The 18,761-nt window shown below is 45.7% G+C and overlaps 1 protein-coding gene across 1 annotated transcript; it reads left to right on the forward strand.

Annotated features, from left to right (window-relative positions):
• Positions 1-443: 443 nt before the first annotated feature.
• SPP2 (secreted phosphoprotein 2) lies at positions 444-16,618 on the forward strand. Its single transcript, XM_074146090.1, has 7 exons — positions 444-529; positions 634-758; positions 2,151-2,273; positions 4,059-4,169; positions 6,824-6,878; positions 7,800-7,907; positions 16,302-16,618. The coding sequence occupies exons 1-6, from the start codon at positions 481-483 to the stop codon at positions 7,895-7,897; spliced, it is 561 nt and encodes a 186-aa protein (XP_074002191.1). The 5' UTR covers positions 444-480; the 3' UTR covers positions 7,898-7,907; positions 16,302-16,618.
• Positions 16,619-18,761: the final 2,143 nt, after the last annotated feature.

Here is an 18,761-nt window from a genome sequence, read left to right on the forward strand (position 1 = left end):
GTGGTGGCATCGGGCAGGTCCATGTGGGTGGATTCCCATTCCATGCTGGGGAATCATCCTGTCCTCGGGGAGCACCAGCTTGTAAGTGCTGTCAGTTGCTGCCGAGACACAAAGGTGCTGGGTCCAATGCTAAGAAAGGAGTTCACTCACCAGCTTTAAATGGATAATTAATGGCTAAAAGTGAACAAAATAACTAGATTCTGCCTTTGGCTATGGAGATACCAGGAACTCAGTGCTCCCTTTTAATCACAGTCCTGGGAAAAAGGCACCGCAGCCCATCTCTTATCAGAGAACTACTGCTAAATGACAGCAAATATTTACTCTCCAATCAATTCTGTTTAAAGTGCAACGTTTGTGGCAGAGCTTGGACACAGGAAGGTCAGGTGTAGGATCAAGGCTGCGTTTATATAAAGACAGAGGAATATGCACTGGAAATCCTTGCTTAGAAAGGGAAAAACCCAGGATTTTGAAAGCCACGCTATGAGGATCTTAATTGTTGTCCTCACACTGGCCGTTTCCTCGGGTTCAGGTAAGTTGCTCAGATTGGAGCTACATCCTCTTTCTTATGGTGATTTAGGGAGGAGAAGTACAAGACCACAATTAACTTCTAACGGACCTGTGCCTCTGTCTCAGGGTTTGAAGTGTATGACTATGAAGTCCCTGTCACAGAAGAGGCTCTCAATGCTTCCCTTGCAAGGATCAATTCTCAGTCATGGGGGAGAAACCTGTATGGTGTTATTAGGAGCCATGTCACAAGAGTAAGTGCAAAGACAACAGAGATCCTTTACCTGAAATGTGCTTTGCTGTGATGGAAAACTCTTTTTCACCCAATTCTGGAAACCCAGATTTAGTTGAAGTTTTCTGATGCTGCTTGGAAGAGGGTGGGTTTGGGGCATTATCTGAAGTTATGGCTTTAGGAACCTAAATATTCTTTGTATGTTGGTTTGTAATTGAAAATATTTTAGGAGTTCAAATTGTCCATCCCTAGAATAGAAATCTTTGAGGGATGTCTTGTAAGATTTTGTTCAGAACTGGTGTTTTTAAATATCTCCAGGTAACTGCTTTGCTTAGGGCATAAAATAACCTCATTCATCTGAAGGTCTCAGCTGAATGTCCACACTGCTAATTAAATGCCACCACAAATGTATTCAGGATTTTTTCTCTAATCTGTATTTATGTCATCAGTCTCTGATAAATAAACACAAATTCTTGTTTAAATCTGGTAGTGTCTAAATGCAGACAGGAAACCTATATCTGTTTTAATTTGCGTTGCTAGGAATTGTTTTGGATACCCAGAGTTAAGGAGTTAAAGCTTCTTAATTTAAAGTTGGCACGTCCCTGTTCCTGAACATCCTCAGAACCATTGTGTTCCTACAGATGGCATGTATCAAGTCTTCTGCAAGAATGAATGACAAGATGACTTTTGGGTTGATCTAGTTTAGAAAAAAAATAGTACTTGAAAGCAGTGGGGGTTTGTTGTTTGTTGGGGGGGGGATTTGTTGGTTGTTTTTTTTTCTTTTTTTAGTCTTCCATTTTGAGGTAAAACATTGGTTAGACTGTGAGAAGGAGAAAAGAAAATCCTAATGTGTCAACAAAAGCAACCAAACTCTCTAAAGCTTGCAATGCTGCATTGCACGCTGCCCATTGAAGCACTGGAGCTGACAAGGAGTGACTCTGCAAACTGCATTAATTCAATTGCTTGCAGTCGTGTGATTTACTTTCCAAGTCAGGTATTTGCAATAGACTTCCCAGCAGTCTAGATAGCCGAAGCAGAGCTGTTAGGACTCTGGTTCCTGCGGAAGAGGGAGTAGCATGCAGAGGTAATGCTGTGCTTATCTACCTTTGACAACTATAGTTCCCCCCCAACTGACTCCGAGCAGTAGGAGGATCCCACAGGGGCTGGAGGGTTTCAAGTGAAACCCCCCTGGAAAGCTGCTCTATGTTGCTGTTACCAAATCTGCCCGAGAGAGCAACTCCCAAGCATGATAAAACAGCCTTTCTTACACACAGTAATCTGCTCTGAATTGGGCACTGACCCATAATGCCCTTATGTCTTGCTTCTGCTTGACGAAGGAGCAAGGTTGCCATGTAGTGGGCATAGAATGATGGCAGGCACTAATTATCTGTTGTGTTGACCTTCCTTTTACCAGGTTGACATGTGGAACAGCGACGCTTACAGACTAGAGCTGCAGTTCAGCATTCGTGAAACCGTGTGCACGAAAGCTTCAGGGAGAGACCCGTTCACATGTGACTTCAAAATAGGGCCTTTCGTGGTAAGTGCCTCCGGTGTGAATGTGAACCCCCCCTGCTCCACGCAGGATGTTCTCAGGATACCTTGAAACACTACCGGTGCTGGAGAACGATTGGCGCTTCTGCAAACACAATCAAACCCAAACAAGTACAACCTACAGCGTGGAGTGGGTGTTAGGTAGGAAGGGTCAGTGCTGAGGAACTCTTCTGCCTGGTCAGTGGGGAATACAGGAATTGCTGGGAGCTGAAATGGAGATGTGTAGACATGGCACTTCAGGGCATGCTCTAGTGCCCGAGATTGTTGGTTTGTGTCTGTTTGTGGGTGGGTGTGGTGTTTTTTGTTTTCTGTTTTTTTTGTTTTGTTTTGTTTTGGTTTTTTTTGTGGTTGGACTCGATGATCTCAAAGGTCCCTCCCAACCATGAAGATTCTCTGATTCTGTGATGTGTGTCTTGAGCAGTACGTAGTGAAAGTGTCTGTGTGCTTTGGGACCAAATCCTACAAGGAAGGTGTGGCTTCTTTTCTAAGATAAAAAAAAAAAAATCACCATGGAAAAACTGGTGTTTGACCTGCTTTTGTCTATCATGCATCTAGGCACCATATAAAGGCTTATCTTCCTATCTACTGCAGATTCCCTCTCTGTGATGACAGTGCTAATCTTCAGATTTTCAACTTTATTTTCAGCCTGAAATAGACACGAATCGGGCTCTTGGTAAAGCTCTTGCTGCGCTCTGATTCTTAGACGACCAACTTTGGTGTAAATACATCATCTTTGAACCTGGACTTCTCTGGGCAGAGTTATTTTTGCCAAAACGGGGCTCCCATTGCAGCCTTCTAAGTGGTTGTGTCCGAACTGCTTGCACGAAATCTTACAAAGCATGTGGAGCAGCTGTTGAGTCTGTGCGTGCAACGATGCTGTACTGTGTGTCAGACTTCCATGGAGATTTTCTCTGCTTCTCTGTGCTGCTCCAAGCTGAGCTCCTCTTGCCTCTTTTTCCTCTGTGAATGCTGCCAAATTTATCTCTGCTTCCTGGGCACAGACTTTAGGGACGAGGAGGGATTCTGGGAAGCCATTGAACAGATGTTACAAAGGCTTTCCGCGTCGCTTATGAGTCATAGTACTACCTCAGGAGGTAGTTCACCCCATGAAGAGGGGGGTAAACACCTCTTCGAGTATCACTACTCTTGAGCTAAGCAGTTTGTGTGTGTGTGTATGTGTGTGTGTAGATGGGACAACATGGAATTGATGGTTGTTGCTAGGTTTTCCTTCAAAATGCAAGGGTTGGCTGCTGTGAAGTTATCACTGTGTCCTAAACATACACCATCACTCCTCTTTTCTTCTTGCGGCAATATGGTATGGAAGATAGTGTGAGCATCTCTGTTTTCCGGACTTGGGTGGCAGGTTTTGCCGGAGCTTCTGACAAGTCATAGAGATAACTTCTTTAAAGGTAGTTTAAATTCTAGAGCTGGAACTGCCACCAGCATAGCCCTGCACAGCTCTTCTGTTTGTGATTGGTGATTCCAGACCCATGAAAAGGATTTGGAGATTTTCTTCTGCCTGTAGCAGTCTCAAGACTTTGTACAGCTAATATACAACTGTGGAGCAATAACGTGTGTAGTTACATGCTGCCAGAATATATTGGTCTGGCCACAGTCTGCTCCAGTAATCTGTTAGGTGTATAGTCTTGCTTGCTTTGGAATTTGTATTTAAAATCCCTGTACGGGTTCCCTGGCCCCGGTGAAATTCCCATGAGAGGGTTTACACTGTAGCTTTGCTCTATGAGATTTGCTCTATTTTGCTCTGTTACAGCCAACTGCCTTCTGCAGAAGTGTTGTGGAAGTCTCCGGTGAGCTGATCTCGGACATTATTGTGCAGTGCCATCGTGGTACATCCAGCTCCGAATCAATGAGCAGCGAGGAGGTAAGGAAGGGGAGAACTGATTTCTGCTGCCTGCGGAAGCAAAAATTCTGCTCGTCCTCTTTTAAGGAGAAGTCAGATGCATATGTGTCAACTGCAGCTCCTGTTGCAGTTGGAGGTTTCAATCGGAAAACGGAATGTGGTTCGAAATCCAGCTATCTCCTGTAATGCTTCGCTTCCCATCAGCTAAGAGGTTTGACCTTGCTCGATGGATGCTGGGGGAGAGCGTGAATCTCTGTGGCAGTCTGGCACATCCACCAACTCTGACGCTCCTTCTTCATTGACATATAGAGTATGTGCCTGGAGGACAGTGATTGGCATCTCTTAGAAACAAATGCAGATGACTCTGGCTCTGTTACTAAACCCACCCCTCAGCTCAGCATGTAATCGCAGTATAGCTGAAGAACATTTGTTCTAGTGAGATTTGTGTTCCCCTTTTTGAGCTCTGATGTGGTTTTTAAGGTGTGATTTAATGCTGACCCAACCTGTGAATCCCTGCTAGCTCTTTTCAGATCATGCCAATTTCCACTTTTTCTGCGAACTGACACTTGAACCTGGGTGCCTGCACTAACAACACAGGTCTGTGGTGGGTGTTGTGCTTGTGGGAGGTGTCCCTGCCCATGGAGGGGGGTGGTTGGAACTAGATGATCTTTCAGGCGCCTTCCAACCTAAACCATTCCGTGATTATATTCAGGGAACAAAGATAGCTTCACAAACATAGGTGCCAGCGGATATGGGCAGCTTTTATTTTTGGAAACTGCGAGTGACTAAATGAATAGCTTGAAGCAAAGAGGATTCTGTGTAACCTTCTCTTGGTTTGAATTCCCAAATTAGCTTGCAATTATTTTGTGGTGGTGTTCAGAATCTCTATTCAGAGCTAGCTAGTGAATGCACCACAGGAAGCCTTCATTTGCAGAACAGAGACTGCGTGTGAAGTACTGAAACGTGTAACATAGTCTTGGATGTTCAGTCTGTCCTCGGTGGGTTAAGCGTAACTCTTGATTAATAGGGCACTCGGTATAAACACCTGCTTTTAAAAGCAGACATCTTCCTGCGAGTCTTCTTTAACCATCACTTAAAATTCAGTACTGCTGCCAATACTGCTGCTGGGGAATGTATTTTCTGCAATTTTTTTGGCTGGTTTTGGCTGCGGTAGAGTTAATTTTCTTCATAGTAGCTAATATGGGGCTATGTTTTGGATTTGTACTGGAGACACAGGGATGTTTTAGTTAATCCTGAGCTGTGGGGAGGAGACACAGCTGGGACAGATGATCCCAACTGACTAAAGGGATATTCCCTACCCTATCACGTCCTGCTCAACATGAAAAAGCCGGAGGGAGAAGGAGGAAGCGGGTGGACATTAGGAGTTACCGCATTTTGTCTTCCCAAGTAACCGGTACACATGATGGAGCCCTGATTTCCTGGAAATGGCTGAACACCTGCCTGCTGATGGGAAGCGGTGAATGAAGAGTGAATGAATAGAAGGAAATCCTAAAGGCCCAGGAGCAGGCTGTCTCCATGTGCTGAGAGACGAGCTGGCGGGGAAGAAGACCGGCCTCGCTGAGCAGAGAGCTTTGGCTGGAACTCAGGGTTAAAAAAAGAGTTTATGACCTCTGGAAGAAGGGGCAAGCAACTCAGGAGGACTACAATGAGGTCATGAGGTTATGCAGGGAGAAAATTAGAAGAGCCAAGGTCTAACTAGAACTTAATCTGGCCTCAAGTTACACCAGGGGAGGTTTAGATTGGATGTGAGGAAAAACTTCTTCACTGAGAGGGTTATCAAGCAATGGAACAGGCTGCCCAGGGAAGTGACTGAGTCACCATCCCTGAAGGTATTTAAAAGACATGTAGATGTGGTGCTGAGGGACATGGTTTAGTGGTGGTCTTGGCAGTGCTAGGTTAACAGTTGGACTTGATGATCTTAAAGGTCTCTTCCAACCTAAACAGTTCTATGATTCTATCATTCTATAAATTCCTTGGTTTTTTTTGCTCGCGTGTGTGGCTTTTGCTTTACTTATTAAACTGTCTTTATCTCAATCCATGAGTTTTCTCACTTTTACCCTTCCTGTTTTCTGCCCAATCCCACTGGGAGAGATGTGTGTGTGGGGGGGTGTGAGCTGGCAGTGCTCAGTTGCCAGCTGCGGATAAACCAATGACAAATGTTAATAAGGAAGAAATGCCAAAGTGAATTATTGCACCTGAAAAGGAAAGTATTTCTTTCTGTAGAGAGCTATTGTAGAGAAGGAATTGTGACTGGCTGAGGCTGGGATCATATTACTGGGATAGGGACCAACAAAAGAAGAGTATAGAGAGCTTTTAAAAGAGTAGTTTGGGATAAATGAGTCAAGAGATGCCCTGTGTGACTGCAGCAGACTGACTCTGCTCTCCAGGCTGTATCCGCACTACAGTAAGGTCAGGTAAGGTACTAAGTACTAAAGATGTTGAGCTGAGAGCCTACTTGCAACTGCAGACTTCCTTAGCAACATCACTGCTTTGCAATACTATCAGCAGTAATCTTATTTTCAGATAAATTAGTAAGTTTGAATAATAATAATAAGTTTAAAGTTACTTCAGTGATCACATAGTACCTGAGGAAATGAAGAAGAGGCGGACTTCTTGACAGATGAGCTTTTTAAAGAAAATTCTTTAATTTACAGATGATGCGTATGCCGATAATGAACCCCAACAGGAGAGGCAGCAATTACAGAGAAGGTAAGCATTTCTGCTATGCTGGACTCTTCTGGCACATGTTAGTTTGCCTTTTCAATCATCTGTTTGGGTCACCTGAAAGTCATCTGGCTGAGGGAGAAGAAAATACGGATGACTGGCAGTTTGCTTGGGTCATGGCCAGCTTTTTTTTTGCTGTGCAGAGGGGTGTGTTATTGAGGGGGCCGTGAGGGCGTTAGGCTTCAAAGTAGGGCAATGCTGAGGTTTGTATACTCGGTGTAAACATCTTCTGGATTTCCAGATTTGTCCTTTCATAACCAGTATTTGCATGCATCCTTGAGGTTGTCCTGATGTTGTGCAGAATGCTGAAATGTCTGAAAGGACATGTGTGACACAGGACCCCACATGGAGTACTGTGTCCAGCTCTGGAGTCCTCAACACAGGAAGGACATGGACCTGTTGGAGAGAGTCCAGCTGAGGGCCATGAAAATGATCAGAGGGATGGAGCACCTCCCCTATGAAGACAGGCTGAGAGAGCTGGGGTTGGTCAGCCTGGAGAAGAGAAGGCTCCAGGGAGACCTCACAGCAGCCTTCCAATATCTGAAGGGAGCCTACAGGAGAGCCGGAGAGGGACTCTTTGTCAGGGAGTGTAGTGACAGGACAAGGGGTAATGGTTTTAAACTGAAAGAGGGGAGATTTAGATTAGATATTAGGAGGAAATTCTTTACCTTGAGGGTGGTAAAGCACTGGAACGGGTTGCCCAGGGAAGTTGTGGATGCCCCATCCCTGGAGGTGTTCAAGGCCAGGCTGGATGGGGCTTTGAGCAACCTGCTCTAGTGGAGGTGTCCCTGCCCATGGCAGGGGGGTTGGAACTGGATGATCTTTAAGGTCCCTTCCAACTCTAACCATTCTATGATTCTATGAAAGCATATAACAGTCATGTATTTCTCCACTTTTTTTTAAAAGATGTGTTTTCTCCTGAAGCCTTCCATTCAAGGCGAAGAGGCAGCAGCCGTGGAGACTGGCGTAAACCCAGTTATTTCAGCTCTGACAGGATTGAATAATACAGATTGGGTGAGTACAGTTCAAAGTATAGCTTTTATGCACCCTAGGTCTGCAGGCTTTGTGGCAGGGTGGGAAAGTGACTGCTCAGGATAAAGGACCTCTTTGGGAACGTGCTTCTTGGCTGCGAGCATGTTAAAAGCTGTTTTACTGTGGGCATTTGTAGCACTTTCTTATGGGGAAAAACTGTGACAGAGTACAAACGGCCCTATCAGCACCCTCAACAAACAGTGATGGGGTGGCAATCTCTGGTGCCTCAGGGAGGACTCACAGAACAAGGGTTTGACCAGTTGTCAAGGCAGCAGAAGACTGCTGTTTTTGATTTTCCTCTTGTTGCTTCACTCCTAGGAAGAATTCCCAACTACAGAGCTCACAGCTTTCGCTCACTCTTGAGTAGCCCATCCCACATGCTCGTGTAAACACCAGTGTCCTGGTGTGCAGGCAGTGCGAATAGTGTGCAAGAATCACAGAATTACGTGGGGTTGGAAGGGACCTCTGGAGATCATCTAGTCCAAGCCCCCTGCCAAAGCAGGTCCACCCAGAGCAGGTTGCACAGGAACGTGTCCAGGTGGGTTTGGAATGTCTCCAGAGATGGAGACTCCACCACATCCCTGGGCAGCCTCTTCCAGGGCTCTGCCACCCTCACAGGAAAGAAGTTCCTCCTCATGTTTAGGTGGAACTTCTTACATTCAAGTTTGTGCCCATTTCCTCTTGTCCTGTCCCTGGGCACCACTGAAAAAAGACCGGTCCCATCCTCTTGACACCCTCCCTTTAAGTATTTATAAGCATTGATCAGATCCCCCCTCAGCCTTCTCTTCTCCAGACTAAAAAGACCCAAGTCCCTCAGCCTCTCCTCATAAGAGAGATGCTCCAGGCCCCTCATCATCTTTGTAGCCCTCTGCTGTACCCTCTCCAGCAGTTCCCTGTCCTTAAGAAAGAAAATCAATCTGCTGGCCTGAGTTTGTTGTAGGGCTCTAGCCTTGAGCTGCAGCTCTGCCTTTTTGCCTCCATCTCCCTTCACTGGCAGACACATGATTCTGTCAAACATTTCATGGATACTTTGGGCATTATCCAAATTGGTTACCCTAAGCAGGGTCATATCACCTGGCTGTGGGATCTTGAACATGCCCTGGCTGTGTATTGATAAAGACACAGATGAGTTGTTCAATTCCCCCATTCTTCAGCAAATCACCCACCATCTCTCTGCTGGTGCTCACCTCCCACCCATGACTTGTTGTGCTATTTATACTGCAAACTCTTGGAAGAATGGCCATGTCTTTGTGCTGAATCTAATACAACAGAGCCCCGAGGCCACAGAGTTTAGCAAACAAATAATTAATGTGGTAGTAAGGTATCTGGGAGAACCAAGATGCAGTTTACCCAGGGCAAGCACTTGTTGCAGAGGAGCTGCGAAGGAGATGTTTGGACCTCAATTAATGGGAACAATAATGAAAGGCACTCATGATTCATTGTAGCTGGCAAGGCCTATCCTAAACAAACCACCTTTGCTGACCTTCTTCTGAGGTTCTATGTGGGAGCAGCTCTAATGGCTGCTGATATTTTACCTGCTGTCTTACGGAGTTAATATAAAGGGAAGTGGTTTTGGAAGAGTTTTAGCAACACAGAATGGAGATTGTTCTTTGGCATGCTAAACAGTTTTAAAGTAGTTGGGAAAGGAAGAGGAAATTGCTTAGTGCTATGTCTTCGTGATTAAAAATGTTTTGCACACTCGCTTGAGTACATAACATTAGCACGTCTCTGTTCCTGTAAAGAGTAACCCAACTGAATGCTCCATGTGCGTGTAGCTCAATTCAGGCCTGCTGCATTAGAAATAAGACAGTTTTAGATGTAATTTAGCACCGATGACTCACCAAAAACTAACACATGTTACTCATAAGCATATCCGTGGTAAACCTGTATGTGATGAAGGAGACTTACCCCTTACTCTTCTAGAAACTAGTTATGAAGGGAAAACCCAGTCATTCTGCTAGGTCAGGTCTTTGTTTGCAAAAATGATTTCATTTAATCCATATGCTATTTTAGTTAATCCATGAGCCAGTAAAGGTGATAGGCTGTTTTAATCACTGCCTTTCCTCTTATAGGAATCTCTAACTTCTCTAAATGTCTTTGAACTTCCTTGAGCATATTGCAGTGGCATTCTGGTGTGCACTCTGTGTCCTTCTGGGTAGTTTTAATCCAAGGAGATAGTGTGAAGAGACTGAGGCTTACTGAAGAGTAGCATAAGGTTGATTTTCTGTTCCAAAGAAGAAAGGGAAAAATTTTGGAAATGCCTGACCATTGTTGGCTTCTGAGAACGAAACTCTCTCAGTCTGGCTGGGTGAATTTAGGTTGAATATTCTTCAACTGATCTTCCAGAAAAGTTGTGGGGAAGGAGACCTATGTGCTCAAAATGATGAGACATCCTTTTCTTCGCATTTGGAAAATGCCACATATCTTAAATTAATTCTTTGGCTCTCAAGAGGAGCTATCCCCATTAAGCAGTGATCACAGATGATTTGTATTCCTGTATCTAATGCCTAACAAATCTCTAAACCAGAAGCAAGGCGTAAAATCTTCATGAAAGAGGACATGAAATAAATAGGGAGAAGTTGAGGATTCTTGATATCCTGTGCAGTTTGAGTTTTAATATTTTCTGCTTGCTCTTGAAGATGGGTTGCAACTGCCCTTTATGGAGCTGTGTTTCATAGCAGTGTCCTGGGTTTTGGACGTCTCAGAGGCAGATACAACAGGAGATTAAGGGAGAATTTCAAACCCCCTTAAGATTTAAGAGAAGTCTTAACTTCTCAATTTCACTTTCAATTTCACTGTATCCAGAATTAGAGAGTTTTGTCTACGGGTTTAATGTGGGGCCACATGTATCCAAATTATTTCATGCATTTGAGGTCAGGGAAAGTTATTCATGGCTTTTTTTCCCCGTGTTTTGGCACCTGTGTGATCATGGCTGGCATTATTACAAGCCATACTGTGATGGCAGTGTTTGGTGGAGCATGGGAAATATGTGCTGTGTTTTGAGATGGCAGTAGCTCAGCTGGCTTAGCTTAGCTGAGAATATTTTGGGGGAGGCTGGGGAAACAGCAATTTAATAATAGAAGACTCTCTTACTCAAAGAACCTGTTGTTGACTGGCAAAGCTAGACAAATTTGGGTAAGAAAGAAAATGATTCTTTTTTTTTTTTGCAACAGTATGTGTAACTGACTGCTGCAAAAATTGCTGTGGCAAGCAGCTGATGGAGTTTTTCATGCTGGATTTTACATTTTCTGAACTAGATCTTCTTATCCTTTTGGCTACGGGAATTATTTCAGGGGAATCCTGTGCCTGACTCTATGCAAGAAGCTAGGCTAAATGATCTCACTGGTGGCTCTTTTTATTTATTAGAATGTGCTAAATATTCAAGAGGAAAAAATCAGCGCAATGGTTATATAAAGAAGAACTTATTTAAGTCCCCAGTCTTCAAACCCGTGGGTCTGCTGGTGCCTGCAGGAGTTAGCAAACTGCATATGAAAGAACCACATCAATGATTAATGAGCTTACTTCAGTCATAAGTCCTAATCAGATTTGCTGGATTTATTTCCTAGTGCATCTCTGGAACTAGGGAGATTGTAAAATTCACATGTCATGCTGCGGACCAGTCTTTCCAACAAATAGCTCAGGCACGTGAGCAAGCAAGTGACAGCAGGAGAGCCAGCTGCTTGTACAACAGCTGAGCACCGCTTAACAACCTCAGCCTGCAACAAGCGTTAAGGTCATTAGTTAGCTTGGCCTGCCAGGTCTGTGCAGAGCTTGGTGGCGCTGTGTCAGTTCCCAGTGTCAGCAAGAGGGCATGTCAGTGATGCAGTCAATCCCCTGTTGAAACTCTCGGGGAAGATGGATTCCTGCTCTGAGAGGATGCTGTTTAGCACACACACGATGTGAAGGGCATTTTGAGCGTGCACAGGCCATGTGGAACTATGGGTTCCATTAGACTGGAATCTGCTTAATGGTGTTCGTGGCTTTGAATCACAAAGAGGAGCCTAAAATATGGCTCAAACACACCTAACACCTTGAATCCCAGAAAGCAAAAGAAGAGGGCCCCAATGCTCTGCTCTTCCAAAATCAACTGCCTAGGGCAGTTGTCTTCTGTGCAGGGTGGAGTCCGACCTATGACTTGTGTCTGAAGTCTCACCAGCATTGCTTCATTTCCTTGAACAGGAAAATTAAGAAGAAAGTTCCTGTCTTTGCTTGCAATATACACGTAGACTGCGAACACTGATTTTTCTCTTACTGTCATTAATCACGCAAGGAAAGTGTTTTTTAACAGACAGATTCCTTCTGTGTCAAGACAAGGGGCTTTGATTTCCTCCTCAACTTTTCTACATTTTCTTAAAATGACTCTCTGGCTGAGTTCTCACCTGGCATAGCTTACTGCTGGTGGGAATGTAGTGATGGCAGTTGTTACAAGCTGATTAGCAGCCTTGCAGAAGCAGAAGTGAATAGACTGGCATATAAGACCCGTTACACCAGGAGAGACACTGGAGCCCGATCTGCTCCCCGTGTAACGACCGGTGCAACTAAGAAAAGAAGACAGCTGATTGTAGTAGACAACTCTCCTCCGAGAGGTCCGGAAGCACCCATTTGCCAACCTGATGCCCTTTCTAGAGGGGTGTGCTGCTTACCAGGGGCTTGTATCGGGGATGTCACCGAGGGACAACCAAGAGCCTCGTACAGTCCTCTGACTATTATCCGCTGCTGTTGTTTCACGTGGGTACCAGTGATACAGCCAGGAGCAGCCTGAGGAATATCAAGAAGGACGATAGAGCCCTTGGAGCAGCGGTCAGGGACTCTGGAGGGCAGGTAGTTTTTTCATCAGTCCTCGCAGTCAAAGGGGAGGGGGTTGATAGGGCCGGTTGAATCTGGCAAATCAACAAATGGCTACAGGACTGGTGCCACAGGCAGGGGTTTGGCTACTTAGACCATGGGACTTGCTTTGAGAACCCTGGTCTACTGGGGGCTGCTGGGGTCCGTCTGTCAGAGAAGGGGAAAAGCGTATCATCTTTGGTGATAGGCTTGTCAAGCTCATGAATAGGGCTTTAAACTAAAGTTGCTGGGGAAGGGGAACTTCAATCCATCCCACTCCTACCAGTTTGATGCCAGTGTCAGCAATAGATGCTCAGAGCCCGCAGAAGGGTCACAGGTCAGAAGGAGAGCACCTGGAGTGCAGCACAAAGGAATGCCAGCCACTCTAGCCAGTAAGTCAGCTTCATTGGGGGCCCAACTTAAATGCCTCTATGCAAACACACATAGCATGGGGAATAAACAGGAGGAGTTAGAGAGGTGTGCACGCCTGCAGGGTTATGATCTTATTGCCATCAGGGAGACATGGTGGGATGGCTTCTATGACAGGAGTGTTGGAGTGAAAGGATACACGCTCTTCAGTAAGGACAGGCAGGGGAGACAAGGAGGAGGAGGTGTTGCCCTCTATGTCAATGACTGGCTGTAGAGCATCGAGCTCCACCTGGGAATGGGTGAAGAGCTGACCTAGAGTTTATGGGTTAGGATTAAAGGGAGGGCAGGATCAGGTGATGTTACAGTGGGGGTCTGCTACAGGCCACCTGACCAGCATTACAGAGCGGATGAGGACCTCTATAGACAGATAGGAGCAGCCTCAGGTTCACAAGCCCTGATTCTCATGGGGAACTTCAGCCACCCTGATATCTGCTAGAGGGACAACACAGCAGGGCATAGGCAATCCAGGAGGTTCCTGGAATGCATTGATGATAACTTCCTTCTCAAAGTGACAGAGAAGCCAACGAGGAGAAGTGCCATGCTGGCCCTTGTCCTTACCAACAAGGAGGGGCTGGTGGGGAATGTGAAACTTAAGGGCAGCCATGGCTGCAGTGACCATGAGGTGGTGGAGTTTGAGATCCTTATGGCGGTGAGGAGGGCACACAATAAGCTTGCTACCGTGGACTTCAGGAGAGCAGACTTTGACCTCTTCAGAGATCTGCTTGATGGAGTACCATGGGATAAAGCCCTGGAGGGAAGAGGGGCCCAAGAAATCTGGTTAATATTTAAGGATTACCTCCTCCAAGCTCAAGAGTGATGCATCCAAACAAAGAGGAAGTCAGGCAAAAAAGCCAGGAGACCAGCATGGATGAACGAATTGCTCCTGGAGGAACTCAAACTCAGAAAGGAAGCCTACAGAGGATGGAAGCAAGGACAGGTAGCCTGGGAGGAATACAGAGAAATTGTCTGAGCAGCCAGGGTTCAGGTTAGGCAAACTAAAGCCAGGAGAGACTCTATCAGGGAATGTAGTGATAGGATGAGGGGGGTAATGGTTTTGAACTGAAAGGGGAGATTTAGCTATTAGGAAGTCATTCTTTACTCTTGAGGGTGGTGAGGCACTGGAACAGGTTTCCCAGAGAAGCTGTAGATGCCCCATACCTGGACGTGTTCAAGGCCAGGCTGGATGGGGCTTTGAGCAACCTGGTCTGGTGGGAGGTGTCCCCGCCCAGGGCAGGGGGGTTGCAGCCTGATGATGTTTAAGGTCCCTTCCAACTCTAACCATTCTATGATTCTTATGCCCAAAAAATCCAGGATCCAACCTTCAGAGTGAAATGGATGCTTGTTTGTCTGCCTTCTATAAAAATAAGAATAGAACAGGGTGCGTAACCCTCATGGGGTTATGCATTGAAGAACTTTTATCCCCAGTGTCCTCATTAAGAAGCTGCTTGATTTTGGTTCCAGTTTTGAATTCTCATAGCTATATATATTCTGTCTTTGTTTTTTCCTCTCCATTCACCCATCTCGCTTTCTACAGTTCTCAGAAAGCAGCTTATTGCATTCAGGGGAAAAAAGTGAAGCATCGGAGGGAAAGAAAATCCCTGCAGAATGGGATCTCTTGCTTAGTACGTGAGCTCCATGTCAGATCAGCTTTTGGGGAGTGAGAGCTAGAGCAATTTATCGCTTAGGCAACATGCAGGAAATGACAGGCTACCGTTACATTCCTACTGCCTTGGAGTCTGTCTGTGGCAGCTGAGTCCTTGGCGTCACCTGGCATCTGTGATATGCTGTAGCAGGGGAGACAGCATGCTTTCATCTGCTCAAAGGTAAAGGACTGAAATTCAAACAGACCCAGGCAGGACCTTTCCTGATGCTCAGGATGTGGTGTGGAGATGAAGCGGAGGTGTTACAGCAGAGAGGAGAATTGCTGTGACAATCTCTTGTTGCTATTCTGAATGGCAGCAATTTTTGCCTTTCCCTTTGCCCACCTTTTCTGGATCTGTTTTGAAGGATTAGACCTGCTGCTGCAGGGAAATTGTTGGAAATTGGATGATTCCTTGGACTTCACTGTGTGTTTAAGGCATGATTGCAAGGCCCTTCATCTAATTCCTGGGGAAAACCAGCGAGACTTCACTGCAGGAACACAAGAACACAAAGGGCTCTTGGTGTTACATTTTGCAAGCACTAGAAACAAGCTTGTCAAAGAATCATGCAGGTTGGGAGAGGCCCAGGGAAGCTCAGCCCCAGCTCAAAGCAGGGCCAGGTTCATGAGGCTGCGTAGCTGAGGTTTGAATATCCTGGGCTACAGATCCGTTACCCTCTCTGGGCTCTAGGTTCAGTATCACAGCACTCTGGTGGAAGAGTTTTCCTTAAATGGAGCTGGAATTTTCCATGTTCCCACTTGTTCCTGTTTCTTGTCTCGTTACTTGGTCCCCAGTGATGAGCGTAGCTGCTGGTCCTGGTGCTTTGGCCTGCATCCCCCATCTCCAGGGCTTGGCAGGACCAAGGCACTCCTGGACAAGCCGCTCTCAGAGGGTCGCTATGTCTGTCTCTACCACGTGTGTGGACACTTCTTTCTGGCACAAATCTATCCCTGAAATTTTACTAACAAAATTGTCTTACAGAAAAATTTCAGGTTGCCATGGTGACCAACTCGCTGAAGATACGGTGTAGGCTACAGACTCCTGCAGAGCAGTCACATGTTCTCTTAAAAAAACCTACCTCAAATTTCTGGTGCATATTGTACCTCTTTATTCAGATACATTTCTCAGAAGACTGTACACCAGCTTATAGCCTCAACCATCTCTGCTTTTGAGACTTTGCAATACGCGTTGACTTGTATCCAGTGTTCCTTATTTCACTGTTGTTAATTTTTCAAGCAGTCTGCTTTTTTTTTTCTTCACTAATTAGCAATTGACATGACATTTGTGTACATGTGAAGCGTTTTGCATATGCAGGTTTCTTCTTACAGATTCCTCATGGTGTGATTCTGATGCTAAACAAATCAATAAGCAACTCAGTGAAGCTGAGTAAGTTTTTTCCGAGGTCATGGATGTTTGGCTAGTTCTGTGAAGTACGAGACCAATTTTGAGCTATGACATTTCTCCTCCCTCCCTTTTTTTAAAGGAGATTGCAGGATGAGAAGAAGTCAAGATTCAAAGATCCAGAATGTGAAGAAAGAACCTGATGCCATCTCCTTTTTTTTTTCACGGAAAACTACGCTGTAACGAAGTGACAGTCTTTCCCTAAACTCACCTTCTGCTGTAATGTCAAATGACCATTGGATGAGCTCATGAGATGCTAACTGCGTGCACTTTTCAGTCGATAGCTGCCTTGTGATGTGTTAGAGCTTACTGGGAGGACTGTCTCAGACACCTAGCGTAACTGTGTCCAGTATGTGTTGTACCACCCTCATAACAATGCTATTAAAGGATCATTATTCCATCTGTTTTGCGTTGGTCTCTGGTTGCTTGTAATTCTCTGTAATGCTTGTAGCTGATTATCGATTCATTCAAAGTAATAAAGGCACTTAATTCCTTTTTCTCTGGAGCACAGCAGCTGTGGACAAGGTCTCTTGCTACAACTCCAAAGGCGTGAGTTTTAACCCACCAGTAATCTAGCTTTAATGGGTACTTGACCACTGATGTGGGGGGCTGAGGGATGCCAGTGATTGTCAGGTATTAACGCCTTTCGGAACAAGATTAGATCAGAACAGACCTTTGATGTGCTCTTCTGGGAAATATATCTTTTTAGTCTTGTCCCTGTCTCTCCACCCCATGTAACACAGTCCGTCCTTTGGGAGAGGAAAAGTTACTGTGCAGTTTGTGGGAGGGTGGGATGGAGTTTGGTTTGACTTTTGTTTTTTGGAGTTCTTTTTAAGGCTTTACCATCAAGTTTGCTTTTTGGTTACAGTTATGATGTAAGCTGGTATTATGGCTGTGCCTCTATGTACATACAGTGCAGATGTGACCTGATAAGACACTGGACACAGCCAAGTCATTTGTAAATAGGCAACAGAAGCTGTTCCTATGGAAGCAGTCATGTAGGAAAGGCTTTTGTACATAGTGAAGGTGCTGAAGAGGTGTTTTGTATGTAGTTGGGCTAACAGCAAAGGCTCCCCTCTATGCTGGGCTGGTCGTGCAGGGGCCTGGATGAGCAGGTTTAGAAGGACCGAGCAGCCCTGTGGTGTGGGGAGTCTCTCCTGGCTGTGCTGCAGACCCTGCTTCAGGCTGCACGCTGGAGACTCTTATTGCAGCCAACCTGTTTGGGTGATTGGGTTCTCTGTGTGGTTCCCGATGCTGAGATCCCAATGAAATAGTTTTCCTCTTACCACGCGCTCTGTGAAGCACGGCTTTCCACTGCTCCTGGCTGCAGTGGAAATAAACCTGGGGAGGAGTTTGCAGTTTGGGGATAAAATATGTTTTTCTCACTGTCTTTCTCTATGTCTTCCATTCTCTGTTTCCAGCTCTGCTTTTCTGGTATGGGAAGGAGAAGGCCTTGGGGGAGGTGCCCATTGCCTGAACACTGGAGATCCAGATAGAAGTTTTCTATCCTGATGGCTTTGTGCCAAACTGGGTCGAAGTAACAAGTGAACAAGCAAATAAGATGATTAAGGGATTGGAGCATCTCCCTTTCGAGGAAAGGCTTAAAGAGCTGGGGCTCTTCAACCTGGAGAAGAGAAGGCTGAGGGGAGACCTTATCTGTGTTTACAAGTACCTAAAGGGTGGGTTGAAGGAGGATGGAGCCGGACTCTTTTCAGTGGTTCCCAGTGACAGGACGAGGGGCAACGGGCACAAGCTGGAACATGGGAAGTTCCATTCAAATATGAGGAGAAACTTCTTTCTGGTGAGGGTGCCAGAGCCCTGGAACAGGCTGCCCAGGGAGGTGGTGGAGTCCCCTTCTCTGGAGATCTTCAAGACCCGCCTGGATGCAGTCCTGATTACTGTGCTCTAGGCAACCCTGCTTTGGCAGGGGAGTTGGACTAGATGGTCTCTAGAGGTCCCTTCCAACTCTGACAATTCCGTGATTCCGTGAATTTTCAGAGACAGAAATGGTAAAATTAGCTGGCTATGTAGTGGAACACAGCAGTGCCATTTAGTGCTGACGAAATCTTTAAAACACGTGGCCATAATGAAGCTATCTATCTCCTGTAGGAAGAAGCCTCAGCTGGGTTTTAAGGTCTGCTTCCATCCGTGTTCCCTCCCATCGCACAGCGCACTGGCTTGGTTTGCACTTTTGCTGCTGCGCTCCCTAGTACTCGGCTGTCTGTCTTGCTAAGTGACGGTCATAGGAGCTGCAGAATTGATTGTTGGCTCCCTATCAGTTATGCGGCTGATATGCATGTCATCCTTTCCAAATCAACTGGTTTTTCCCTCCGAAGCAACTCTCCCATCCAGTTTGACTCCGAGTTAGTTTTCCTTGCTGATTGCAGCAAGCTAATCTCTGATTTATAGGGAATTCCATCTCATAAACATGGAAGCACATAGTCAGAGGAGCCCTCAATGATTACCCGTAGCAGCAGCAGGGGGTAGAAGGAAGTGGAAGGTGCCAAAAAGGTGTAGAGTAGAGGTCCAGCAGAGGATGGGC

This window comes from Numenius arquata, chromosome 3 (assembly GCF_964106895.1).
Source record: "Numenius arquata chromosome 3, bNumArq3.hap1.1, whole genome shotgun sequence".
In the NCBI taxonomy this organism is placed as follows: domain Eukaryota; kingdom Metazoa; phylum Chordata; class Aves; order Charadriiformes; family Scolopacidae; genus Numenius; species Numenius arquata.